Source organism: Crocuta crocuta, unplaced genomic scaffold, assembly GCF_008692635.1.
Source record: "Crocuta crocuta isolate KB4526 unplaced genomic scaffold, BGI_CrCroc_1.0 scaffold52, whole genome shotgun sequence".
Taxonomy (NCBI): Eukaryota; Metazoa; Chordata; class Mammalia; order Carnivora; family Hyaenidae; genus Crocuta; species Crocuta crocuta.
The window spans coordinates 1694968-1718405 of record NW_027528617.1 but is presented as its reverse complement, the minus strand read 5'-3'; the positions used below and the strand labels follow the sequence as shown (position 1 = coordinate 1718405).

General features: G+C 37.8%; 1 protein-coding gene across 2 annotated transcripts in view; it reads right to left on the bottom strand.

Moving 5' to 3' along the window:
- The window catches only part of AP1AR (adaptor related protein complex 1 associated regulatory protein), a 36747-nt gene extending 14936 nt beyond the window's left edge, over positions 1–21811 (bottom strand). For both annotated transcript variants that reach the window (XM_077755010.1, XM_077755011.1), the window contains exons 1-2: positions 21634–21811; positions 788–836 (exon numbers count right to left, since the gene is read on the bottom strand). In XM_077755010.1, the coding sequence (XP_077611136.1) occupies positions 788–836; positions 21634–21716 (132 nt within the window). In that variant the 5' untranslated portion in view covers positions 21717–21811. The remainder of the gene's footprint in view (positions 1–787; positions 837–21633) is intronic.
- Positions 21812–23438: the final 1627 nt, after the last annotated feature.

The following is a 23438-nucleotide window of genomic DNA, read 5'->3' as shown; positions in this document are numbered from 1 at the left end:
TTATTATCTTGAATTTCTTTTTTTTTCGGTTTGTGATTTTTTTAAAAAACTAATTTCTGATTTACTTGCTTCCTTATTTAATATAGAAGGCAGTGAAGTACAGTGTTCAAGCTCTGAAGCTCGGCAGTTTGGGAATGGATTTAGGTTTTGCCATTTATAGGCTGGGTAACAAAGTCCAATTTCTTCACCTGTCTAAGCCTCTAATTCTCATCCATAAAATGGGATGACTGCCACTCATTCAACAGAACTGCATTTAGAATAACGAGTGATGAAATTTATAAACTGTATGGTGGAGTAGGTGGTACATAGTAGGGCCTCAGTACATTCTATTATTATATTTTACACACAAAGAATAAGCAAATCAGTGATTCATCCTGTGTAGTTGCTTAAAGTCTGCTTTCTGCTTTGATCCTACTACACCTCTCCACGAAGGGGGGCGAGGGGCAGGCCAACCATCTATCTCTAGAATCACCACCTACTGAGCCATGTAACTACTACCAGAGTACCCTCTCTTTGAATTATGCCAAGTGAAAAAAAAGACAAAAAAACAAAAACACTACTTATTAGAAACAGCAATTCTATTAGAAGAATAGGACCTTAATCTTCTGCAAACTTCTCTTTATTCACCACTCCCCTCCCCACACCAATTCTTTTCCTCTTCATTGGCATCAGTGATATTGAAATATAACAAGTCCATACTAAGTTTAGGGCCCTTTATGAAAAGAAAAATGTCCCTCCTGCCTTCCTAATGGTATTTTTATTCAATCAGATTCACGACTCTACTTACCTCTATAGTTAAGTGCTCACCTCTTGAGCATGTTCTAAAATACTTGGATCTGGGAAGAAAAATAGGAAAACTTTAAAAATCACAATTAATACTAAAACTGAGCCAATATAGTAGCATAAAAACATTTCCATAAAAATATTTCCCGTATTTTCAAACTTAGTTATGAGTTTAAAAGTGTCAAACCAATGTTTTTCTACTGACACTAATATTTACTCAACCAGTAATAATAAATTATTTATTGTATTTACTACCTAGAACAGAATGCAATTAAATTTTAAAACTCATCTCATTGTTTTTACTGTATCAGGAAAGTATGTTAAAATACTGATGTGTTAAATAATATATAACAGTGTGTCTCCAATTTTCTAACACATAGGCAAAACAATGTAAATCTGAAAAGATATATGCCAATATGCTAAGAGTGGTTATCTCTGGACTGTGGAATCCCATGTTTATACAAAGCTAGGTGCTTTTTATTCTTTCTATGCCCATATAAATTTTAATCATTCTCTTCTTCTCCTATGTGAAATTTACATGTAATCAAATAAGAATCGCCTTTGCTATATCTGCTCCAAGAACATGTCCATACTCTATTAACTATGTTTCTGTCCTCTATTATAGTATGAAAATCGGTATAGGGCAGAGGCGCTCAAACTTCTTCACTACTGGAGGTGCCAGATTATAAGACTTTCACTTAGAATGTAGTTAGTGTTATAGCTGCTTAAAATGATGGAGGAAAGGACTTCATGCCCCCACAGAGACCAAAAGTCACATTAAGGGTTTTTAATGGATCCTTGGACAGAAAGGATTCTTTAAAAGATGAGAAGAATCCTGGAGTTAAGACAGGTTAGAATGTTTTGTGAGTATTATGTATGTACGTATGTGTGGAGGGGCAGATGGGTTTCATAAAAGGGAATGAATGCTATATTATAATGATATAATTTATTATTATAAAGAATAAAAAGAGCAGTGAAATCATAGGTCCCATTTTTCCTAGTACAATTTTTATTTGCTAACAGATGCAAAGCAGTTTTATTACCCATTAAAATATCATTATTAAAAAACAGAGAACTTGGTATTGTCATTTCACAGACCTAATAATTTATGGAACATATGCAGAACAAACAAAATACCCTTAATTCTCTAAGCATCTAGTGTCCCCATTCTTCTATTTTCACCATTTCTCAAACAAAAACAGAAATGTGTTGAGCCTCTGAATAGCACTGTGTTCTGACATTAGGACTCATGCTTCAAGTACTGTGTGCTCTCTCCCCACAACCATCACTCTCTCCCCTGAATGAAGAATCTGTCTCTGATTAATATATGTTTCTCCCTCCAGGCTTACTGTGATGGTGTAACTGAATAATAAAATAAAGTTCAGTGATACTAAGTATCTCATTATAGACTATCAGTGTGACTTCATTGCTGAAGCAAAACCTAAAGCTAACTGGTACACTGTCGAAACCAAGAGAAGTAACTGTTGCACTGCACTTGTGTTAGATGGCAGAACACTGTTCTATTCCAATTATATATAGATACACACCTAACTTTAGTAGAAGCCCAAGGTGTTGACTGTTGTAACTGTCTCACTTTTCTGTGCCTTCTACTTAACTCTAGTATAATGATTGGGCTGTTGCATGACTCTGACTCCCCGATTTTCTGACCAAACTAGACATAGTCAAACCCCAGACCTCATCTGTTTGGTTCAGGGTTATATGGAAACTGAGCAGGGAGAGATAATACTTCCTGAGAGCTCCAGGGAGATGCTGGGAGTTATGCTTCTGAAAATCTTCAAAGAGGAATGAAATCAAAGAAATGTTCTGACAGTGTTGAAGGCATCCCTAAGGATCAGCCACATCCCTGCTCTGCCTATGGTTTGGATAGTACCTGAGAAATCTAGTATCCTTGTAAGAAATTCTACCTTTTGCCTAAGACAGCTTGATCTGGATTTCTGTCCCCACAATCACAGTCTTGACTAATAAACAAACATGAGTCTATATGAAAGAATGGCAAAAGAGCAAAGTAATAGAAAAAAAAAAAAAACACCCTAAAACCAAACCAAAACACAACAATTAAAATGGAAGGTATACAGAAAAGCAAAACAAGTGAAAAAGAATTTAAGTTTTCTTTTTAAAAACAGATTAGATTGAGACCTTATTATTCACAAAAGGCATATATTGATTCCTACGGTCATAAATGCCAAGACTGTACTAATAGATTAAATATTCAACTTAGCAAACTCAGGGGCAACATTTTCTATTAGAAGAGCTTTATCCTGGATTTTATCTGAAAAGAAGTCATGAAATATTGTGATACACATTTTAAAAGTAATTAGAAAGCCAACTGCTGAAAAGTAGCCTCTCAGATTTCAGAGAGCTCTCCATTACTTAAGCGGTAAATGAAATAAATTTAAATTAAAATCTTTACATATTATTGGATGCTTAAAAGTCTAATACATCTAGAATATAACTTTTTCAGTGTTTTCTGTAATAAACTGCCCTGATTTTCTACCTTGAGGTGTTGTTTTATTTTATTTAAAATATTTTAATGTTTATTCATTTTTGAGAGAGAGAAAGAGAGAGAGAGGAGGGCAGAGAAAGGGAGACATAGAATCTGAAGCAGGTTCCAGGCTCTGAGCTCTCAGCATAGGGCCCGATGTGGGGCTTGAACCCACGAATTGTGAGATCACGACCTGAGCCGAAGTCAGACGCTTAACCAACTGACCCACCCAGGTGCCGCTTGAAGTGTTGTTTTAGAGTAAGGAATGAGGCTCTTCACAATCCTCTACTACTTACTTCTGGGTAAAGATGAGAATACAAGTGAAAGGTAAGTAGAACAACTACAGAGAGGAAAAACATCTGTTTTATTAAATATGGCCTCAAGTGTTTATATTTTATTTCATAAATATTTTTTTGAGTATGTAACTAAGTGCCTGGCACGGTTCTAAAGTGCTGGCAATACAATAGTCAATAAAACAGATAAAGACCCTGCCACCTTGCAGCTAACATTCTTGGGAAAATGACAATAAGCAAATGGTGGGAAATGCTATGAATAAGTAAATACTTCAGAGTAAGCAAAGATAGTGACCAGAAGAGGGAGGTTATTTCATGTAGGGTGGTCAGGGTAGGTCTTTCTGTAAAGCAAAACTGAAATAAAGGTCCCCGAAGAAAGCCAGCCAACTAGATAACTGGAGGAAAAGAATTCTAAGCAGAAGAAAGACAAACACAAAAAAGCTCTGAGGCAAAACTGTGCTTGGCATATTCTACATAAGTGGGGGAACGGAATGGTTGGAGTGGGGAGGAAAAGATATGAGGTCTAAGAAATAGCCAGGGTCAGACCACGGGAAGGATTTTGGAGTTTATTCTCAATAGTTGAGAATTTACAAAAAAAGATTTGTCTTTGGCATTCCCTCCTCCCCCTTTTTTGCTTTTATCATGACAATTTTCCAATATGCACAAAAGTAGGGAGGAGAGCATATAAACCTCCTTGTACCCATCACCCTACTTAAAAAGTTACCATTTTCCCTAGCAGGCTGTGTACTGTCAGTGCAGGAGTCCGACATGGGTTCAGGATCATGAACTGTGAGATCATGACCTGAGCAGAAATCAAGAGTCGGACACTAACCAACTGACTCACCCAGGCGCCCCCAATCTGCAACCCCCCGACCTCCTCTGTAGTCCTCGTTTAGTCTGAACAGCCCTCCTTGCTGCACCATCATCTCTTCCCATGCCACTGATTTATTGGAGAAATTGTGTCATTTGTCCTGTAGAATTTCACAATTTCTAGGTTTGGCTGATTGTTCTTCTCTTGGTGCTATTTGCTTCCTCCTTCCTCTCTATTTCCTGTGTACTGATAATTTGATTTAAATTGAGTGAAGTTTTTTAAAGGCAAGAACCCTTCATATGTGGCACCTGCTGTTCAACTAAATTATGAGAAACTCTGTTTTTGCCTGCCTCACTTTTACTGATGCTAAGAATGATCTGTAGGTTCAGGTATTTCAGCCTAATTCATTTATTATCAAGTTTCACACCAACCTAAAAAAGGGGTGAGTGGTATTTCTAGATGCCTTAAGCTTGACATCCATACATAGTTAAGAGTCTGGATGAGAATCCTCTATTTAAATTCTAAGTCTAGCACATTAAGATAAGCACCAGTCCCAAAGGCCTTTATAACTTTCTATAATGAACCCTGGGCCTACTTCTCTCAATTCCAGATCACTAAGAACACCACTCTTTTCTTCCTGGCTTCAAACCCAGGAAATTAATCTTTGTTTTTTCTTCTATCCTAAGGAAGGTTTGCTGTAAACAAGGATGCAATCCCAGTGATTTTTCCTGTCATACATATGCTTCATGTTATTAGTAACACATACATATGCTTACTGTGTTTAAGGATTTTACTTCCAATCACTATGGAGAAATAGAAGTATAGCTTATTCTGGGGAAAAAGAATGGGCTATTCCTCAAAAAGTTGGAAATACAGGAAACAAAAATTAAAACTATAAAAGCAACAGACAACGTATCTGTTACCTTGACAAGCTAATTTACCTTCCAGAAAAAGAATAGCTCCTGGGTTTTATGACTTAAAGGAAAAAGAAGTAGTTAATATCTAAAAGAAGAATGTGTTAAAGTGAAGGAAATGGAAGGGCAGAAAACAGGGAAGCAAATGTTAGCAGTTCATCCAAAGCCTATCGGCAGGAGTCCCTGGTTCAAGAAACTGAGCTGTCTGGACCCAGTGGTAGGTAATCTTCCTTTGTGATGGGTTATTTGAATTGAATAACATTTTCTGAATTTATACTAAGAACCTCCACCTCATTATTTACTCATAGTGAAAGAATGTGCTTAACTGAAGATACAAGTACTATACACTTCCTGGACAGTTATATTTTGCATTTTTGATTACCAAATATACCTTCAGGTTTTCTAGATTTGACTCAATAAAGTTGAGGGCAAGAGCCTGGGACAAAGGGAAAAACTTATGTGACTGACTGTTCAACCAAAATTACTATGTGTTAGGGGCGCCTGGGTGGCTCAGTCAGTTAAGCGTCTGGCTATTGGTTTTGGCTCAGGCCATGATCTCATGGTGAGTTGGAGCCCAGCTTCGGGCTCTGCGCTGATGGTGCAGAGCCTGCTTGGAATTCTCTCTCTCCCTCTCTCTCTGCCCCTCCCGTGTTCTCTCTCTCTCTCTTTCTCAAAATAAACTTTAAAAAATTACTATGTGTTAATGGAACAACAGAACTAGCCATAGGAAAAAAAAATCACAGGATTTGTCTTATTCAGGTCTCCGAAGTCCTGTGCAGTAATATTTCCTTTTATAGTACATAGGTCCTAGTTGACAATCTTTTCTTCAAGAATGAACTTTTAGTTGTATGTAAGTGGCACCATTAAAAAAGAACAGTGGAAAATGAGATAAAAAGAATTAGGATCAGCCTAAAACCAGAAATTTGATACCAACTAATTAAACTACGTTTCCAACAAACTAAGATGTAGGTTAAATCTTAAAAGGAAAGATAAGAAACAAAACAATTAAATGCAATAATGTCTATTGCAAAGGCCTTGCTCTTTTTTTTTAAATAATTCTTTTTTTAAGCTTATTTTTATTTATTTTTGAGAAGGATACACATCAAAGAGAGGAGACAGAATCCCAACCAGGCTCCACACTGTCAGCATAGACCCTGATGTGAGGTTCGAACTCAGACTATGATATCATGATCTAAGCTGAAATCAAGAGTTGGATGCTTAACCAACTGAGCCACCCAGATGTCCTGCAAAGGCCTGGCTCTTGATTACTGCTGCTTGGCTTAAAGAAATAAGTTTTGCTGTATTCAAGTTGAAAAAAAAATTATAGACTTGAAGTTTCCTCGTATGCATAATGTTACAAAAAACGAAGTATGACAAGTTATTACTGTAATAGAGAACAAAGAGACTTACATTTATTGAGTGCCTACAACAGGCCAGGTATTATTATGTATGTATGAGCTTCGTTTTTTTTTTTAATGAATTTAGTTTTCATATGTATTTTCCCTTCCACAATAATCCTGTGGAGTACTGTAATCTTAGAGATAGTCACTGTTCAACATGATAGCCATTAGCCTATGTGTGGCTATCAAGCACTTGACATGTGGCTAGTCTGATGTGAGAATTCAGTCTGAATATTTCAAATATTTCCTTTCTTTGGAAGACTGAGTACCAAACAACAACAAAAACAAAATAAAATGATCTAGCTCCAATAACTAAGCTCTTTTCAACATATATCCATGATCAAACATAGATAAATATCTTTTAGATCTTCCTCAATTCCTCCTCCTTCCAAGTTCAACTGACTATACAGTTCTGCAGTTGAAAAGACTGATGTGCATATTCCAATACTCTGTGTATGGCTTAGAATCTAAAAGTATACTAATTTTATATGTAATACCACTTTGCAATATATAGGCTTTTAGTACACTTTTAGAAGAAATGTTTGTATTATTCATAAAGCATTTGTTTTATTATTCATAAAAAGTTCTTAACTAAGTATTGGGGTAAATAAATCTGACATTTAAAATTAAAAGAAAATGTGGTCTAATACTTTCATTAACTTCTTAAGAATCTAAAAACAAAGAAGAGTCATCCTACTTTTATAAACCTATTGTTAGCATATAAGTGGATCACGTTGTACAAAGTTCCCTAAATTTCACTAAAAATTTTAGAAGTAAATCAGAACAATTTAAGATTTTTCCATTATGTGAACATAACTGCTTAAAAGTAAAAACAGACAGCTAAAAATTATATTCTCTACTTTCATATTTGTAACGTTTGACTAAAGTTTTGGATCTCAAATTCATTTCATTTATAATGATAACAAAACTCTAAAAGAAAACTCCCAAGCTCATAAGACCAGAGATTCTCAAAGTAGTGAACACTGGATGTTATCAGAGAAACCAACATGCAAACGTGGCAACAGTAAATCTAGGAAGGGATCCATTCCCCACCCTGGGGCAAAAATCAATTAGTAAGTTACTATTACTGACAGGAGACTGATGTGCACCTCTAATAGCTGAAATAAGAGAAAAAAGTGTGAGTCTATGATCTAGACACAATATATAAAAACACCTCCAATAACACATTAGTCGGTTTTAGTAAATCTGCCATTTTCATACTTTGGCATGTAACAATCACCTTTTTAAAGACTGAAGATTACTGAGCTCTGCCTCAGGTTGATTTACAGACCCAGGTATTATATTCTATTCTGCTCATTTATTTGTCTAGCCTTGTATCAATACAGTAGGGTTTTGATTATTAGAACATATCTTCTAAGGCAAATCTGCTTCCTTAAAATTTGCAGGCCAGATTTGGTTTCTTGTTTTTTCATAAAAATTGTTGGAACCAGCTTGTGAAGTTCAATGCAGCTGTTGGAACTGCATTCAATTCATATCTTTCTATTCATAAACATGACACTATCCTTTATTTATTTCAGGTTTTTGTTTTTAAATGTTGCTTTGTTCTTACACATCTATTATTGATTTAGTTCTAATTTCTTGTACTTTTCATTGCTAACATGGAAAGTAATTTTTAAAAAAAAAATTTGAGAGGGGGGAGAGAGAGAGAGAGAGGGAGGAAGGGAGGGAGGGAGAGGGAGAGAGAGAATGAGAATGAGTGGGGGAGGGGCAGAGAGGGTGAGAGAAAGAATCCCAAGTAGGCTCTGCACTGTCAGCAAAGAACCTGACATGAGGCTTGATCTCACGAACCGTGAGATCATGGCCTGAGCTGAAACTAAGAGCCAGACACTTAACCAACTGAGCCATCCAGGCGTCCAGGAAAGTAATTTTTAAAACATGCAGTTTGTTTCTGAAACACAGGAATACAATAAGGGTTTAATATAAATATTAGACAGCATTTCACATTAATAGATTAGGAAAAATATTTGACAATACCAAGTGTTAGGAAGTGGACAATGAAAACCTATTGTTAGAAAAAGTATAAACTGGTAAAATTACTTTGAGTAATCCGACATTTGAAGGTGTGCATGAGCCATGACCCAGGATTCTATTCCTAGGTATACATACCTTAAAAATCTCTTATACACATGTACAAAGAGTCATTTGTAAGACTGTTACCTGAAGTAGTTTGTAATAGCAAAAAGCTTCAAAATAATCTAAATGCTCACCAACAGGAGAATGGATAAATTAATTATAGCCTATTTATACAATGACACACTACACAGGATCCTAAATGAATGAACCAGAGCTATGTGTGTGAAAATAGATATTTTGAATAAATATTATAGGTAAGAATCAATACCCTAAATCACAATCAATGTTTGCTATATTTAGAGTGACTACAGGGAAATAAAAACATCACTCTTTCTTTCAAGTTAGAGGGGTAAACTTAGGCCCATATAAGAAATTGCTCCTTCAAGTTCCAGAAACCATGTGATTACTAGAGAAATGAGTGGAGATAAATGCATAGAGAATAAGTGAATGCATGAATAATGTTTGCAATTAATGTTGCATCTAGGTAAGAAATGATGATAGATTGGACTAGAGTGGAGTCAATGAGAGAAATGGATAAAGAAACATTTAGAAAATAAAAAAAATTAATTCCAGTATAGTTAACATACAGCGTTACATTAGTTTCAGGTACATCACATAGTGATTCAATAGTTCCATACATCACCCAGTGCTCATCACGACAAGTACACTCCTGAATCCCCATCACCTATTTCACCCATCCCCCCATCCTCCTCACCTCTTGTAACCAGAAGTTTGTTCTCTATAGTGGAGTCTGGATGCTTCTTGCTTCATTTATTTATTTTTTTTTCCTGAGCTCATCTGTTTCCTAAATTCCACATGAGTGAAATCCTATTTATCTTTCTCTGACTTACTGCTTTAGTATTATACTAACTCCATGCATACATGTTTTTGCAAATAGAAAGATTTCATTCTTTCATATGGCTGACGAATATTGTATTGTGTATATATACCACATCTTCTTTACCCATTCATCTACTGACGGACACTTGGGCAGCCATGATTTGGCTACTGTAAACAAAAATATGGGTGCATGTATCCCTTTGAATTAGTGTTTCTGTATTTTTTTGAATAGATACTTAATAGTGTGATTACTGGATTGTAGGGCAGTTCTATTTTTTAACTTTTTGAGGAAACTCCAAACTGCTTTCAATAGTGGATGCACCAGTTTGCATTCCCACCAACAGGGCACAAGTGTTCTTTTTCTCCACATTGTCACGAACATCTGTTATTTCTTGTGTTATTGATCTTAGCAATTCTGACAGGTGTGAGGCGAGGTGATATCTCATTGTAGTTTTGATTTGCATTTCTCTCACGATGAGTGATGATGAGCAACTGTTCATGAGTTTGTTGACCATCTAGATATTTCTAGAAGCCTGTTCATGTCTTCTGCCCATCTTTAACTGGATTCACTTTTTTGAGTGTTGAGTCTTCTAAGTTCCTCATATATTTTGGATATAGCCCTTTTTTGGATATATCAGTCTTAAATATCGTCTCCCATTTTGCAGGTTGCCATTTAGTTTTGTTGATTGTTTCCTTTGCTGTGCAGAAGCTTTTTATTTTGATGTAGTCCCAATGGTTTATTTTTGTTACTTTCCTTGCCTTAAAAGACATTATCTAGGAGTGCCTGGGTGACTCAGTCAGTTAAGTGTCCGACTTCGGCTCAGGTCATGATCTCATGGTTCATGGGTTCAAGCCCCATGTCGGGCTCTGTGCTGACAGCTAGCTCAGAGCCTGAAGACTGCTTCCGATTCTGTCTTCCTGTCTCTATGACCCTCCCCTGCTCACGCTGTCTCTCTCTCTCTCAGAAATAAATAAAACATTAAAAAAAAAAAGAGAGAGACATATCTAGAAAGAAGTTGCAACAGCAGATACCAGAGAAATTACTGCCCATGGTCTTTACTAGGATTTGTATGGTTTCAGGTTTCATATTTAGGTCTTTACTCCATTTTGAATTTACCTTTGTGTATGGTGTAAAAAAGTGGTCCAGTTTTCCCAACACCATTTGTTAAAGAGACTGTCTTTTTCCCTTTAAGTATTCTTTCCTCCTTTGTTGAAGATTAACTGACCATATACTTGTGGGTTTATTTCTGGGTTTTCTATTCTGTTCCATTGATCTGTGGTGGCTATTTCTGTGCCAGTACCATACTGTTTTGATTATTACAGCTTTGTAATCCGAAGCCTGGAATTGTGATACTTACAGTTTTGCTTTTCTTTTTCAAGACTGTTTTGGCTATTCGGGGTCCTCTGTGATTCCATACAAATTTTAGGACTCTTTGTTCTAGTTCTCTGAAAAATGCTGTTGGTATTTTGATAGGGATTGCATTAAATGTGCACATTGCTTCTGACATTTTAACAACAGACATTTCAACAATATTTGTCAATGGTATTTGTTCTTCCAATCCATAAACATGAAATGTCTTTCCATTTTTAAAAGCCTTCTTGAATTTCTTTCATCAATGTTTTATAGTTTTCAGAGTATAGGTCTTCCACTTATTTGGTTAAGTTTATTCCTAGGAATTTTATTTTATTTGGTGGTATTGAAAATGGGATTATTTTCTTAATTTCTCTTTCTACTGCTTCATTAGTATATAAAAATGCAACAGATTTCTGTATATTGATTTTACACCCTAAGACTTTACTGAATTCATTTATTAGTTCTAGTATTTTTTTGGTGGGAGTCTTTCAGAGTTTTCTCTATATAGTGTCATGTCGTCTGCAAATAGTGAAAGTTTTACTTCTTCTTTACTAATTTGGATACTTTTTATTTTTTTTTGTTGTCTGATTGGTGTGGCTAGGACTTCCAGCACTATGTTTAACAAAAATGATGAGAGTTGACATCCTTGTCTTGTTCCTGATATTAGGGGGAAAAGCTCTCAGTTTTTCCCCACTGAGTAAGAGTTTGCTGTGGGTTTTTCATATAAGGCCTTTATTATGTTGAGGTATATTCCTCCTAAATCTACTTTGATAGCATTTTTATCATGAAACAATGTTCTACTTTGTCAAATACATTTTCTGCATCTATTGAAAAGACCATACAGTTTTTATCCTTTATCTTATTGAGTGATGTATCACATTGATTTATGAATGCTGAACCACCCTAACCCACAAATAAATCCCACTTGATCGTGGTGAATAACTTTCTTTAATTGACTATTGAATTCAGTTTGCTAGTATTTTTTTCAGGGCTTTTGTCTCTATGTTCATCAAGAAAATTAGCCTATAGTTCTCTTTTTTAGTGGTGTCTTTATCTGGTTTTGCTATCAGGTTAATGCTGTCCTCATAGAATGAATCTGGAGGTTTTCCTGCTTCTTCTATATTTTGGACTAGTTGGGAGAATAGGTATTAACTCTTCTTTAAATGTTTGGTGGAGGTGCTCAGTGGGTTAAGCATCTGACTCTTGATTTTGGCTCAGGTCCCCGAGATTGATCACTGAGTTGGGCTCTGCACTGACAGCATGAAGCCTGCCAGGGATTCTCTCTCTGCCTCTCTATCAAAAATAAATAAATAAACACTTTTTAAAAATGGTACAATTTCTTGTGAACCTGTCTGGTCTTGGGCTTTTTTTTTTTGTTGGGAGGTTATGTTTGTTGGTTTGTCTGTTTTTTATTATGGATTAATTTCTTTGCTGGTAATCAGTCTGTTTACATTTTCTACTTCTTCCTGCTTCAGTTTTGATAGGATATAGGTTTCTAGAAATTTATCCATTTCTTCTAGATTGTCCACTTTGTTGGCATACAATTTTTCACAATATTCTCTTAGAATTGTATTTCTGTGGTGTTAGTTGTTATATCTTCTCTCATTTGTGATTTTTTTTGAGTCCTTTCTTTTTTTTTTTTCTTCATGAGTCTTGCTAGAGGTCTATCGATTTTGTTGACTCTTTTCAAAGAAACAGCTCCTGGTGTCACTGACCTGTTCTATTGTTTTGTTTAGTTTCTATATAATTTATTTCCTCTCTAGTCTTTATTTCTTTCCTTATGCTGGCTTTGCGTACTGTGTGTTGTTCTTTTTCTAATTCCTTTAGGTATAAGGTTAAGTTGAGATTTTTCTTGCTTCTTCAGGTGAACTTATATTGCTATAAATTTCCCTCTTAGAACTGCTTTTGCTGGGGTGCTTTGGTGGCTCGGTTGATTAAGCATCCAACTCTGAATACTGGCTCAGGGCATGATCCCAGGGTTGTGGGATCAAGCCTCATGTTGGACTCCACATTGAGTGTGGAGCCTGCTTGGGATTCTCTCTCTCCCTTTGCCCCTCTCTCCTACATATACTCTCTCTCTCTAAAATAAAGTAAAATAAAATAAAATAAAATAAACCACTTTGGTGCATCCCAGAGATTTTGTTGTGTTTTCATTTTCATTTGTTTCCATATAACTTTTTATTTCTTCTTTGATTTCTTGCTTTAGCCATTCACTGGTTAGTAGCATGTTACTTAACCTCTATGCATCTGTGGTCTTTCCAGCACTGTGGTCAAAAAGGATGCATGGTATGAAGGTCACTGCCATTTAAGAGGGGCCTGAGGAATCTAATAGCTAGAAGAGACATTATTGGTCTTTTGGTTCTTTCTCACTCATTCTCTGAAATCTGTATGCAGCATCTGAAATTGCTGACTACCTTCTTCTTTAGAAACTATTGCTACTTATGTATCTATGATATTGAGTTTTCTAATTCTAATTGAAGTTCCCTGGGTTACCAAATGAAAGACATAGGTTTGTAGTTAAACTACAACAGTGAATAAAAATTGACTCATGTACCCAAGAGGCTTAGGGTCTAACAGGGTAGATGCATAGGTAAATTAACAACTATCATGCTCTAAGAGGGATATGTTCAGATGAGGGCCATCAAAAATCGGCTGGAGGAGAAAGCAGCCAGGCCCCAAGTAGTGAAAAAGAGTGTTTTAAGGAGTAGCAGGCACCAAAGACAAGGGGGAATGAAAGAGCAAGATATATTTAAGAAACATACTCATTAGTTCTGTTAACAACTATTTATTGTCTATATACTAGGCATAGAACTTGGAGCTAAATATTCAATGGTCAGCAAAAACAGGCATGGACTCCTTCCTTTACAATGAAAGCAGAAAACAGATATTAACAAAATAATCATACTATTTCAGGTATAATAAAAACCTGAAGAAGTGCTCAGAAGAAAAGGAAGATGATTCCATGATGATATGAAGACTTATCCCCTGAGGGTGGGAGATGGTTTGTGAAGACTTCTGTGGGGATAATCCTTGAGCTGGCATCTAAAAGATGACTGAACAGGAGCTACCTAAGTAAAAAGGGAAGAAATGGATGAAATAGATGCATGTAAGTATATAACACAGATGAGCCCCCTTTCCCCCAAAGAAAAAAAGGAAGGCAAGGGATAGATAATGCAAAGCCTTGAAATCTACATTAAAGATTTCAATGTTTCAAGTATGATAAGCCACTGAAGAATTTTAAGCTGTGTTTGTATCATAGATTTACATTTATCATTACTCTGACTTGAAAATATAGAAGCAACTGAAAAAGGTCAAGAATAGATGTGGGTAGACCTGCTGGTAGTCTACCCACTCAGTTAACAAATATTTACTGAGTGCCTAATATGTGACAAGCACTGTTGGTATACTGGATATATGGGAATAAATAAATCAAAGTCCCTGACTTCATGAAATTTATATTCTCTTAAAGGGGAACAGACACTAGACAAATACTCAGAGTTTACAAAGTCATTAAGTGCTAAGTGCTATGAAGGAATAAAGTAGTACTAGAAAATGGTGAATTAGGAAGAGTGTTATTTTAACACATGGTATTGGAAATCTAGGCAAGAAATGATGAAAGCTTGGACTAAGGTGGCAGCAGTAAAAGAAATAGGTGGGTTGAAAAACTAGGAGGTATAAAAATAATCTGGTTTGGGGAATGGACTAAGATGTGTGAGAAGATGGGGGAATAGTGTCATAGATGCTCCTAAGTTAGTGGCTATATGCATGCTATACTTTAAGGAAAGTATAGTATTAGAGTCTAATTCCATTTTTAAGGATTCCAACACTTAATGACTAAGGTAAAGACAATGAACATTCAGGGGCACCTGGGTGGCTCAGTCAGTTAAGCATCCAACTTTTGATTTTGGCTCTGGTCCTGATCTCACAGTCATGGGATCGAGCCCCACACTGGGCTCCACACTTAGCATGGGCTTGCTCTCTCTCTCTGCCCTTCTCCCCCACTAGTACTCTCTCTCAAAATAAATAAACATTAAAAAAATAGAAAATGAACATTCATAGGATATAGGGAAGATAGATCAATTTAAATCCACTACCCAGGGAGGTAGATAGAAAATATGGTATGAAAATTACAGAAGTTAAAGGAGGAACAATCAGTATCAAATGCTGCTAAAAGGTGAAGTGGAGCAAAGATTACTAATACTCCCTGGATTATGATGGCTATTTTGATGTTATGGGGTGAGGGAGAGGCAACAAAAGCAGAAGTAGCAGGGAAAGTGAACGTTAGCTTGCCTTGAAGATTGAGTGAGAAGTGAGGAAATTGAGATACCAAAACTGGACAATTCTTTAGGTTAAAGGGAAAGGACAGGAAATAGGGTAGCGTCTAGAGGGAGATGTAGGAGTCCAAGTAAGGTTTAGTGTTTCTTTCTCTTTGGTTTTCAGATTAAAGAGACATAAGCTAAAAAGGTATCAGCAAGAGGGTAGAGCTACAGATATACAGAAGATGGAATGGTCTGTTCTAAGGCAAGGAGGCTCCATTATTTGGAAAGATGTAAGAGTAATTCAGAAAGTATAATCTATAGAACATGACAACCCAGATTTGGAGAGTGATTGAAAGGGAGGAGTTTAATATGATTCTCAGGTTCATAGCTTTAAGTGACTATATACTGTTTACCACTCCACGAGGTAGGGCACAAGGCAAAAAGAAATGATTGGGGCTTTAAAAAATTTTTTAAAAATTGACGAAAGGGCTATGAGAAGGGAAAAAAGATGGGCTCAGCTTTACCAACTGAATTTGAAGTTATGTTTCATATCCAAGTGGAAATACTCCGTGGGTAATTAGGTATTTCAGAGCTAACACTGAGATGACTGGGCTCATTAGTATGCAGGTAGTGTTTTCATGCCATCACCAAGGAAAAGTACATTAAAGAAGGAAAATAGATTAAAGGAGAAGAGAAAGGTTCAGAGCAGAGCTCTGGGGAGTCTTTAAGGTAAAATAAAGAATATTCAGGAAATTCATATCCATTTAAGTCTACTACTGTTTTCCTTCCTAACTTCTAAAATTTCAAGAGAAATGTCCTATACTTGCATATTTTTCTGGCAAACATTCAGAAAACCAAACTGAATCTCTCAAAAATGACACTTGATTACTATTTTAGCAACGTCTATTTATGATAAAACATTCTCATTAGTATTCTCTATGGTCTTTTTAAAAAATTAAATCAACATAAAAATGGTAGGATATGTGTTCAACTCTGTGAATGAGTGATGTTTTTGCCAAAGTGACACAGTTTTCTAAAAGAAAAAGGATAAGAGAAAACACTGTTTTCTAGATCTTACAAGTTCATAAATAATACTCCCTGGCTATTCAGCAAACATGAGACACTGAGAGTAAACAGAGATAAAGTGTATCCTTGACCTTGAGGAGCTTTCAACCCATATCATGGAATATACCAGAAGTCAGACAACTATGGTCCATGGGCCACATCTGGCCCAGTGCCTGTTTCTGAAAAATAAAGTTTTATTGGAATATAGTCACATGCAGCTTATTTACATATTGTCTATGTTTTTGTGCTAAAACAGAAATGCTGAGTAGTTGCAACAAAGTTGCACCTTATGGCCTGCAAACCTAAAATATTCTTCTCTGGCCCTTTCCAGAAAAAGTTCACCAACCCCTGTTACAAAGCAGATTGAAGCCTATAGAAAATATTATTTCTTCAGGGAGATAACATTGTCTCAGGGGGCTGGACCAGGTTTCATAAAGAAAGCAATGCTTAAGAATAAGTAAAAGCTCACCAAGAACAGGAAAAGACAAAAGGCTAGGATGGGAGAACACTGTATTTTAAGAAAACAGGAATGCATATAGTCCATCTAGTATCTAGGATATTGGGGATGTGGCAAGTGAAAGAATGTCAGAGAACACTTCCACTGATTTTCCCTGCCTATGCTACCAAGCTCATGTGTGCAGGAAGTAAAGTTTACAATTTTAATGCTATACTCTGAGAAAAATATAATTGGAAAACATAACTAGGCTGGTATAATAGATTAAAGTTATCTTGTCAGGAGTTTAAATTTGACACTTCTCTCAATGGAGGGTTATCATTTATCAAAAAAAGTTAAGATATTAAGGTTTATGAGTTGTTTTTTGAAATTAGATTTGTTTTTCTTTTAATGTTATTCCCGCTGATTTGTATTCTGATATTATCTTCTGAGTAAGAGAACAAAGACTGAGATTACCCTCTACCCAAATGCAGAAACTACATATAATCCTGAGCAGACATTATGTTGCACATCTGAGCTGTTGCCATGCATCTTATCACTGTCACAGAAGGGAAAAAAGGCTGAGCAATTTATTCCCTGCAGAAAATAGGACACAGAGGGAATGGCTAAGTAAGGGCCTGGTATGATCCAGTATGGGTTTTAGAAAGCCTAACTCCAATGACAGAAAGGGAAGATGGGCTGAAGTATGACAGATATGTACAACAAGGAGAACAGCCAATAAGCCAGTGACTGGCGATATGAAAGACAAAGTTTAAGGCACAAGTATCAATCAACAAAGGAAATGAGTTCAGTATGTATTAAGGAGAGACTGACCTAGCTGATGTGACAGAAGTAGAAGACTATGAAGTTTAGTCTGTGGCCTGGAAAACCATGAATGCAGCTGTTAAGGGAATTAATTCATAAAGCAGAGAAAGAAGAAATCTTGGAGGAAAGAAAATACACTATTTTAGATATTTCCTGGAGTATCAGATTTTTAGAGAGGTTGATTTGAGGAGACTTCACATATCCAATTTATCTGTTCAGTTAGCAACTGAAAATACAGTGCTGAACCTTTGGAAAGAGGTCTGTTCCGAAGATATGAGACTTGAAAGTGGTGATTGAAATCATAGGACTGGATAAAATTTCAGGGGTGGGTATTATGTGTGAAGGGAACTAAATAAAGCAGGAAAAACACAAAGAAAAATTCCATATTTAATAGGCAGAGTATGAACAGCCAGGATAGAAGCAGGAAAATAATAAAAGTGATGTTGTGGAGGTCAAGTGCAGTTTCAAGAAAAGAACAGTTTATCACACAGTCAAGTTGTTGAAATGTATGCATATCTAAGGTATAAAATTAAAAAGCCATGAGCTATTAGTGGTTAAGAGTAAAGGCTCTGAATTCATAGGGACCTGGGCTCAATCCCAGTTTAGCTATCTTGAGTAAATTAAACTTGCCACACTTTAGTTCTCAATCTGTAATGTATGTAATAGTACTTATCTTTCTCACAAGATTGTGGTAAGGAATAATGAGATAATTTAAAGCACTTAGAACAGATCCTGCACATATAGGAAGTAATCAGATATTGGTAGCTATTATCAAAATCTTTTTTATCAGGGAAGAAAGCAGCAAGTCATTGTAAACTATTGCCTGAATTCAGGCAACTTTGCTGCTGAAGCCAAAAGGCCAGCAAATATTAAATATAAAGGATACAAAACATGATCATACCTTTATATAAAACTACAGCACATTTTGGAGCACCTGGGTGGCTCAGTGGCTTAAACATCTGACTCGATTTCAGCTCAGGTCATAATCTCATGGTTCGACTCATGAGTTTGAGTCCTGCATCAGATTCTATGGTGAGACTGCAGAGCCTGCTTGGGATTCCCTCTCTNTCCCTAGTGCTCTCTCTCAAAATAAATAAACTTTGAAAAAATGTTTAAAAAAACTATTTTACATTTTAACCACTGTGTGGAAATACGTGACAACATAAAAATGGTAATTCTAATATAACACAACAAAACACAATTGGATCTTCAGTTTGAGAAGAAACTAACACTGAAAGTATATATAGAAAAGATTTCTAGTACTGCCCAACAACTGACCAGCAGGTGGAGCCCTCTAGAATGTGTTGGTAGGCAAAACTTCCTAGAGTGAAAAAGGATGACTCATTAGGATACCTAAATTTTATTCCTTAAAGACATTTTACTCCCTCTGCTTTAATCACCAAATAATTTTATTAGTAGCAAGATTTATGACATTTCTTAACACTGATATTAATATTTTGACTAGTTGACAGATACCTTAGAATGTAAAATACCAGAATTCTGTAATATTGTATAAACAAAGTCATTGGTATTCCGGCTTTGAAACTGGATAATGAATACTGAGTGATCTGACTCTGAGATACCCTGAGGGAATCTATCAGGCCTAGGCCCTAGATCATAAAGCATCCTTGTGATGTCCAGCTTAAAACAGTCTAAGAAAGCCCAGGATTCTTCTACCTATGGCAACTACAGTGACAAATATAAATTAAATCAAGATTTTGTGATCGCTTCCTAAGTTTTTTGCCTTTAGATAAACGATTAGTTAATGATCTAAACCTACAGCTAAAAGAAAATCAGAATTACCAGGGGTTTAAAAAAAAAAAAGCAACTAAAACAAGAGGCAAAGTGCAACTTTATTCTGTAAATAACAATTAGCTGTATCCACTTGTCTCTGCATGCTTACTAGAAGCTCCTAAAACAATGCAGAAATTAATGTAAAACAATAAGTTATCTGAATATTCAAGTAAGGGAACGGTCTTGTCCAAACCTACGCTTATGGATTGATACAAAAAGTATGGGGGCACCTGGGTGGCTCAGTCGGTTAAGCGTCCGACTTCGGCTCAGGTCACCATCTCACGGTTCATGGGTTCAAGCCCCACGTTGGGCTCTGTGCTGACAGCTAGCTGAGAGCCTGGAGCCTGTTTCTGATTCTGTGTTTCCCTTTCTCTGACCCTCCCCTGCCCACACTGTCTCTCTCTCTCTCTCAGAAATAAGTAAAACATTAAAAAAAATTTAAAAAAAAGTATGGATATCACCATTATATGGCTTTAGATGACAGTGTCCACACCCACAGAAGTTTATTCTTTCAACAGGACTTGCTTGTTCAAGGAGTTTTGCCCATAACAGAAGAAAACAGATCAAACTATTATGTTTTTATGGCATATCGACAGACAATTAACACACTGATTGACTGATTTCCCCCAGCCCCTTCCCTATGCTGCCAAGCTTAGGTGCTCAGGGAGTAAAATCTACAATTTTAATGCTACACTCTAAGGAGAACATAATTAATTTGTAAAATCATAATGAAAGATCAAAACAAAAATCCCACACACCACAGTGTAGTCCAAAATCAAATACAAATGATTTCTGCTTACTCAATTAGAGCAAAGACCCTATTTCTACAATTAGAGTTTAATACACTACAACACAAATACAAATAAATGGTAACAAAACCAGAGATTTTGTGGCATCCAGTCCTTAGGCAAACCTATTTAAGCGTCTAAGACTATATTGGTGCACCCCCACACAAAAATTAGAAGTAAATTACAGGATTATGTCTGACATGAGAAAAACTAATAGCCCTTCAGTCAGGAAAACCAAAATACTAAACTAGGCAAAAATCTTTAAATCCTTACCTTTCCATTCAGACTACTTAGTGTACAACCTTGGCTACTTTGTATCAGTGAGGTGATGCAATGAACACAAAGATATGAGCCTGATGAACCAATGAGTGAATCATATATAAATCAGATCTCCATCACCAACAGATCCAAATTATAAATCATGGGGCTTACGTTTGTGTATTCAGAACTATATTACCTAATAACGTTGGTTCAATGAGACAGAGCGTGAAGACTTAGCAATCTGTTCCATAAAGTGCAAAAAGTCTTATTCCTTACATAATGTGGCTTGGTTCATATTTTTGATTCTAAGTCTGAATTTCTGGGAAACATTTAACAACAACAACAAAGCCAACTTCAAAGGAATTTGTTCTAATTTTTTTCAACACTGTAAGAAATAAAAACACAAAAATGGAATAATGAAATTCTAGCATTCTCTGGATGGTGTGAGTAGAAAAACTTATGCATATGTCAATTTTGCATATGCCAGTTTTAATCAAGAGAAGTGAGATTTCCTTAGTATTACAGAGTTTACTGGCAGCAATCAGGGTATAGCATTCCTCTGGAAATAACCGAAACAATACGAAAAAGCCTCCCACTGCTTCTCTTGTTATCAGTACAAAGAATCCGAATCCCTACTGGAAACCCAGCAATTTGGCAAGTCTTTGTACGTGTCAGAGTTACTCAATGTCTGGAACCTTACTGTACTACATACAGCGTCCAAATGACTTCTACTAAAAATCCCTCTGAGGTATCAACTTTCTAGAGCACGATTCTCAGCGGCTCTGTCACAGCCAAAGGGAGGATCGGATACAGAGCTATTACCTTTGGCATTAGCCCAAACTCAACGTAGGGTGTGTCCGGGTTGTTGTGACGCCTGCTCTCCTGCCCATTCGTAGAGAGTACCCCAGGCTTCCCAGAGACGATGCCTACCATGACTCCTTCCCCGCGTGACATCGCACCCGCAGGGAGTCTTGCTGGAGGCGGCCAGAGCGACACCCGCCCCCTTCGCTAGCTCTTTCCCCGGGAGCCACCTCTCGACCGGGGCCTCCACTACGACAGCCCACTCGACGCCAGTTTAAGTCCTGAGAGCAGAGGGGCTCCCGGCCTACTTCAAGACACAAGGGGAGGGAGGAAACGGAGACTGTGAAAGGGGTTCCTGCAAGGGACAGAACAGGAGGAGCCAGCAGGAGCTCGGCCCTTCCCCCAGCGGGCTTACCCTCCACCGCCTCCTACACGTTGCAGGCGCCCCGCTTCCTTGCGGAGGAGCCCGAAGCACTGCGTCCAGCAGCAGTTCCCCATCGCATGCCGCCCAGGCGCCGCCGCTCCTCCTCCTCCCGCTCAAAGCCCACGCTCAGGCCCGGCAGCCGCATCCGCGCGGCACGAGCCGAATGAGGCTTCGGGGACCAAGGGCGGGCGGGCCGGCGCGCGACAGCGTGAGAGGCTGGGACAGGCGCTCGGAACAAAGGCGGCGGTTACTCCAGCAGCCACCGAGTCGCCGCCGCTCGAGGGAGGAGTGCCGGGCTGCGGGTTCTGGACTCCCTCGCAGTCCGCATGGCCCCTCGCTCGCTTCGGGCCCCCAGCCTAAGCACAAGTGACCGCCTCCAGCCGCGGGTGGAAGCCAGTCCCCGCGAGTCGCGCGCCCAGACCCCGCCCTCCCGAGCGCCCAGGCCGGCGCCTCGCCGCCGACGCTGCCACACCCCCGCCCTCTCCCGGGCCCCAATAGGGCGCCCTCTCCCTGCGGCCCCGCCTCCTCCGGCCACCGGCTCTTACGTCACTTCCACAAGCTCCCGCGTCTGCAGCCTCCGCCTCGGAGTTCGTGCAATTCCTGGGTGTGAATGTGTGTTTCGTTGGACCTTGACCTAACCAGAAGTCTCCTTTTCCCCTTCATTTCCCGCGTCTGGGTCCTGAGCGTCTCTGCGTGTGGCAACGGTCAAGGCTCAGCCTTTGAACTTTGTACCAAAGCCTTGTGAGCGGCTTACCTAGAGCCCGAGGCCAGAAGTCACCGGGTATGAGAAGGGGCACTTCTCTGTGTGGTGTGTGCTTAGGTTTTGTTAATACTGCACCATAAGTGGCAGGTGGAGGCCGGGGACTGAGTGAAGTTGTTTTGAATGCACCAGGATTTTTTTTTTTCTTTTCTAGCCTCTAGTTGACGTTTCTATCTCCGTACTGTCAATGCTGTAGAGAAACTTTTTAATGGTGCCCTACTGGCCTCGTTTTGTTTTGTTTTGTTTAAAATCAGAATTTCACATCATTTCGGAGAGGTGGTAGTGGTCCAGAGGAAATCAGTTCGAGGGCGACGGTTTTTCAGGGACACCAGCCTTGCCAATCCAAGCGAGGTGCTGGGTTCTGTAGTAGACGGGAAGGGATAGCTACTTTGACGCGACTTGATCTGCATTCTCAAGTGCTCCTGTACAACTCGGCTTTTGTATTGGGCCTTAAAATCGCATAGAAGGCGTGGATTAGTAAACACCTAGTCCATTTAAAAAATGCTTTTTTAAAAGTATGCCTATTTTTAGCCTGTTGTAATTTAATCCAGAAAAATTGTTATTAATGAAAAAATGGTTTTTGAGCTATTCGTTTTCTTGTTTCCTGAAATCTAGACCGACCTCGGTTTCAGTCTTAGAACTTAAGTAATTTTGACCTTATTTGGGTCTTGGTCGTTTTTTGTAACCAAGTGCATAAAGGATATGTTTGGCCCATTAGTCTGCAATCAGTGGATGTTGGTGAAATGACTGAATAACTTATTGAATAACAACCATACTTTCCATGCCTCTTTCAGCCCCCAGAATCAAGCAAACTTAGTAGTGAAATAATCTTTAAAATTCAACTATAAATGCTTAAAGAAAGCTATGGACTACTGCTCCGCAACAAAAAGGAACATACTATTGATACACACATATTAAGTGAATCTACAGAAGATTATACTGAATTGAAATACCAGTCTCAAAAGCTTACATAGTGTATAATTTTAGAAATGACAAAATTAAAGAAACAGAACAGATTTCATGGTTGCCAGGGATC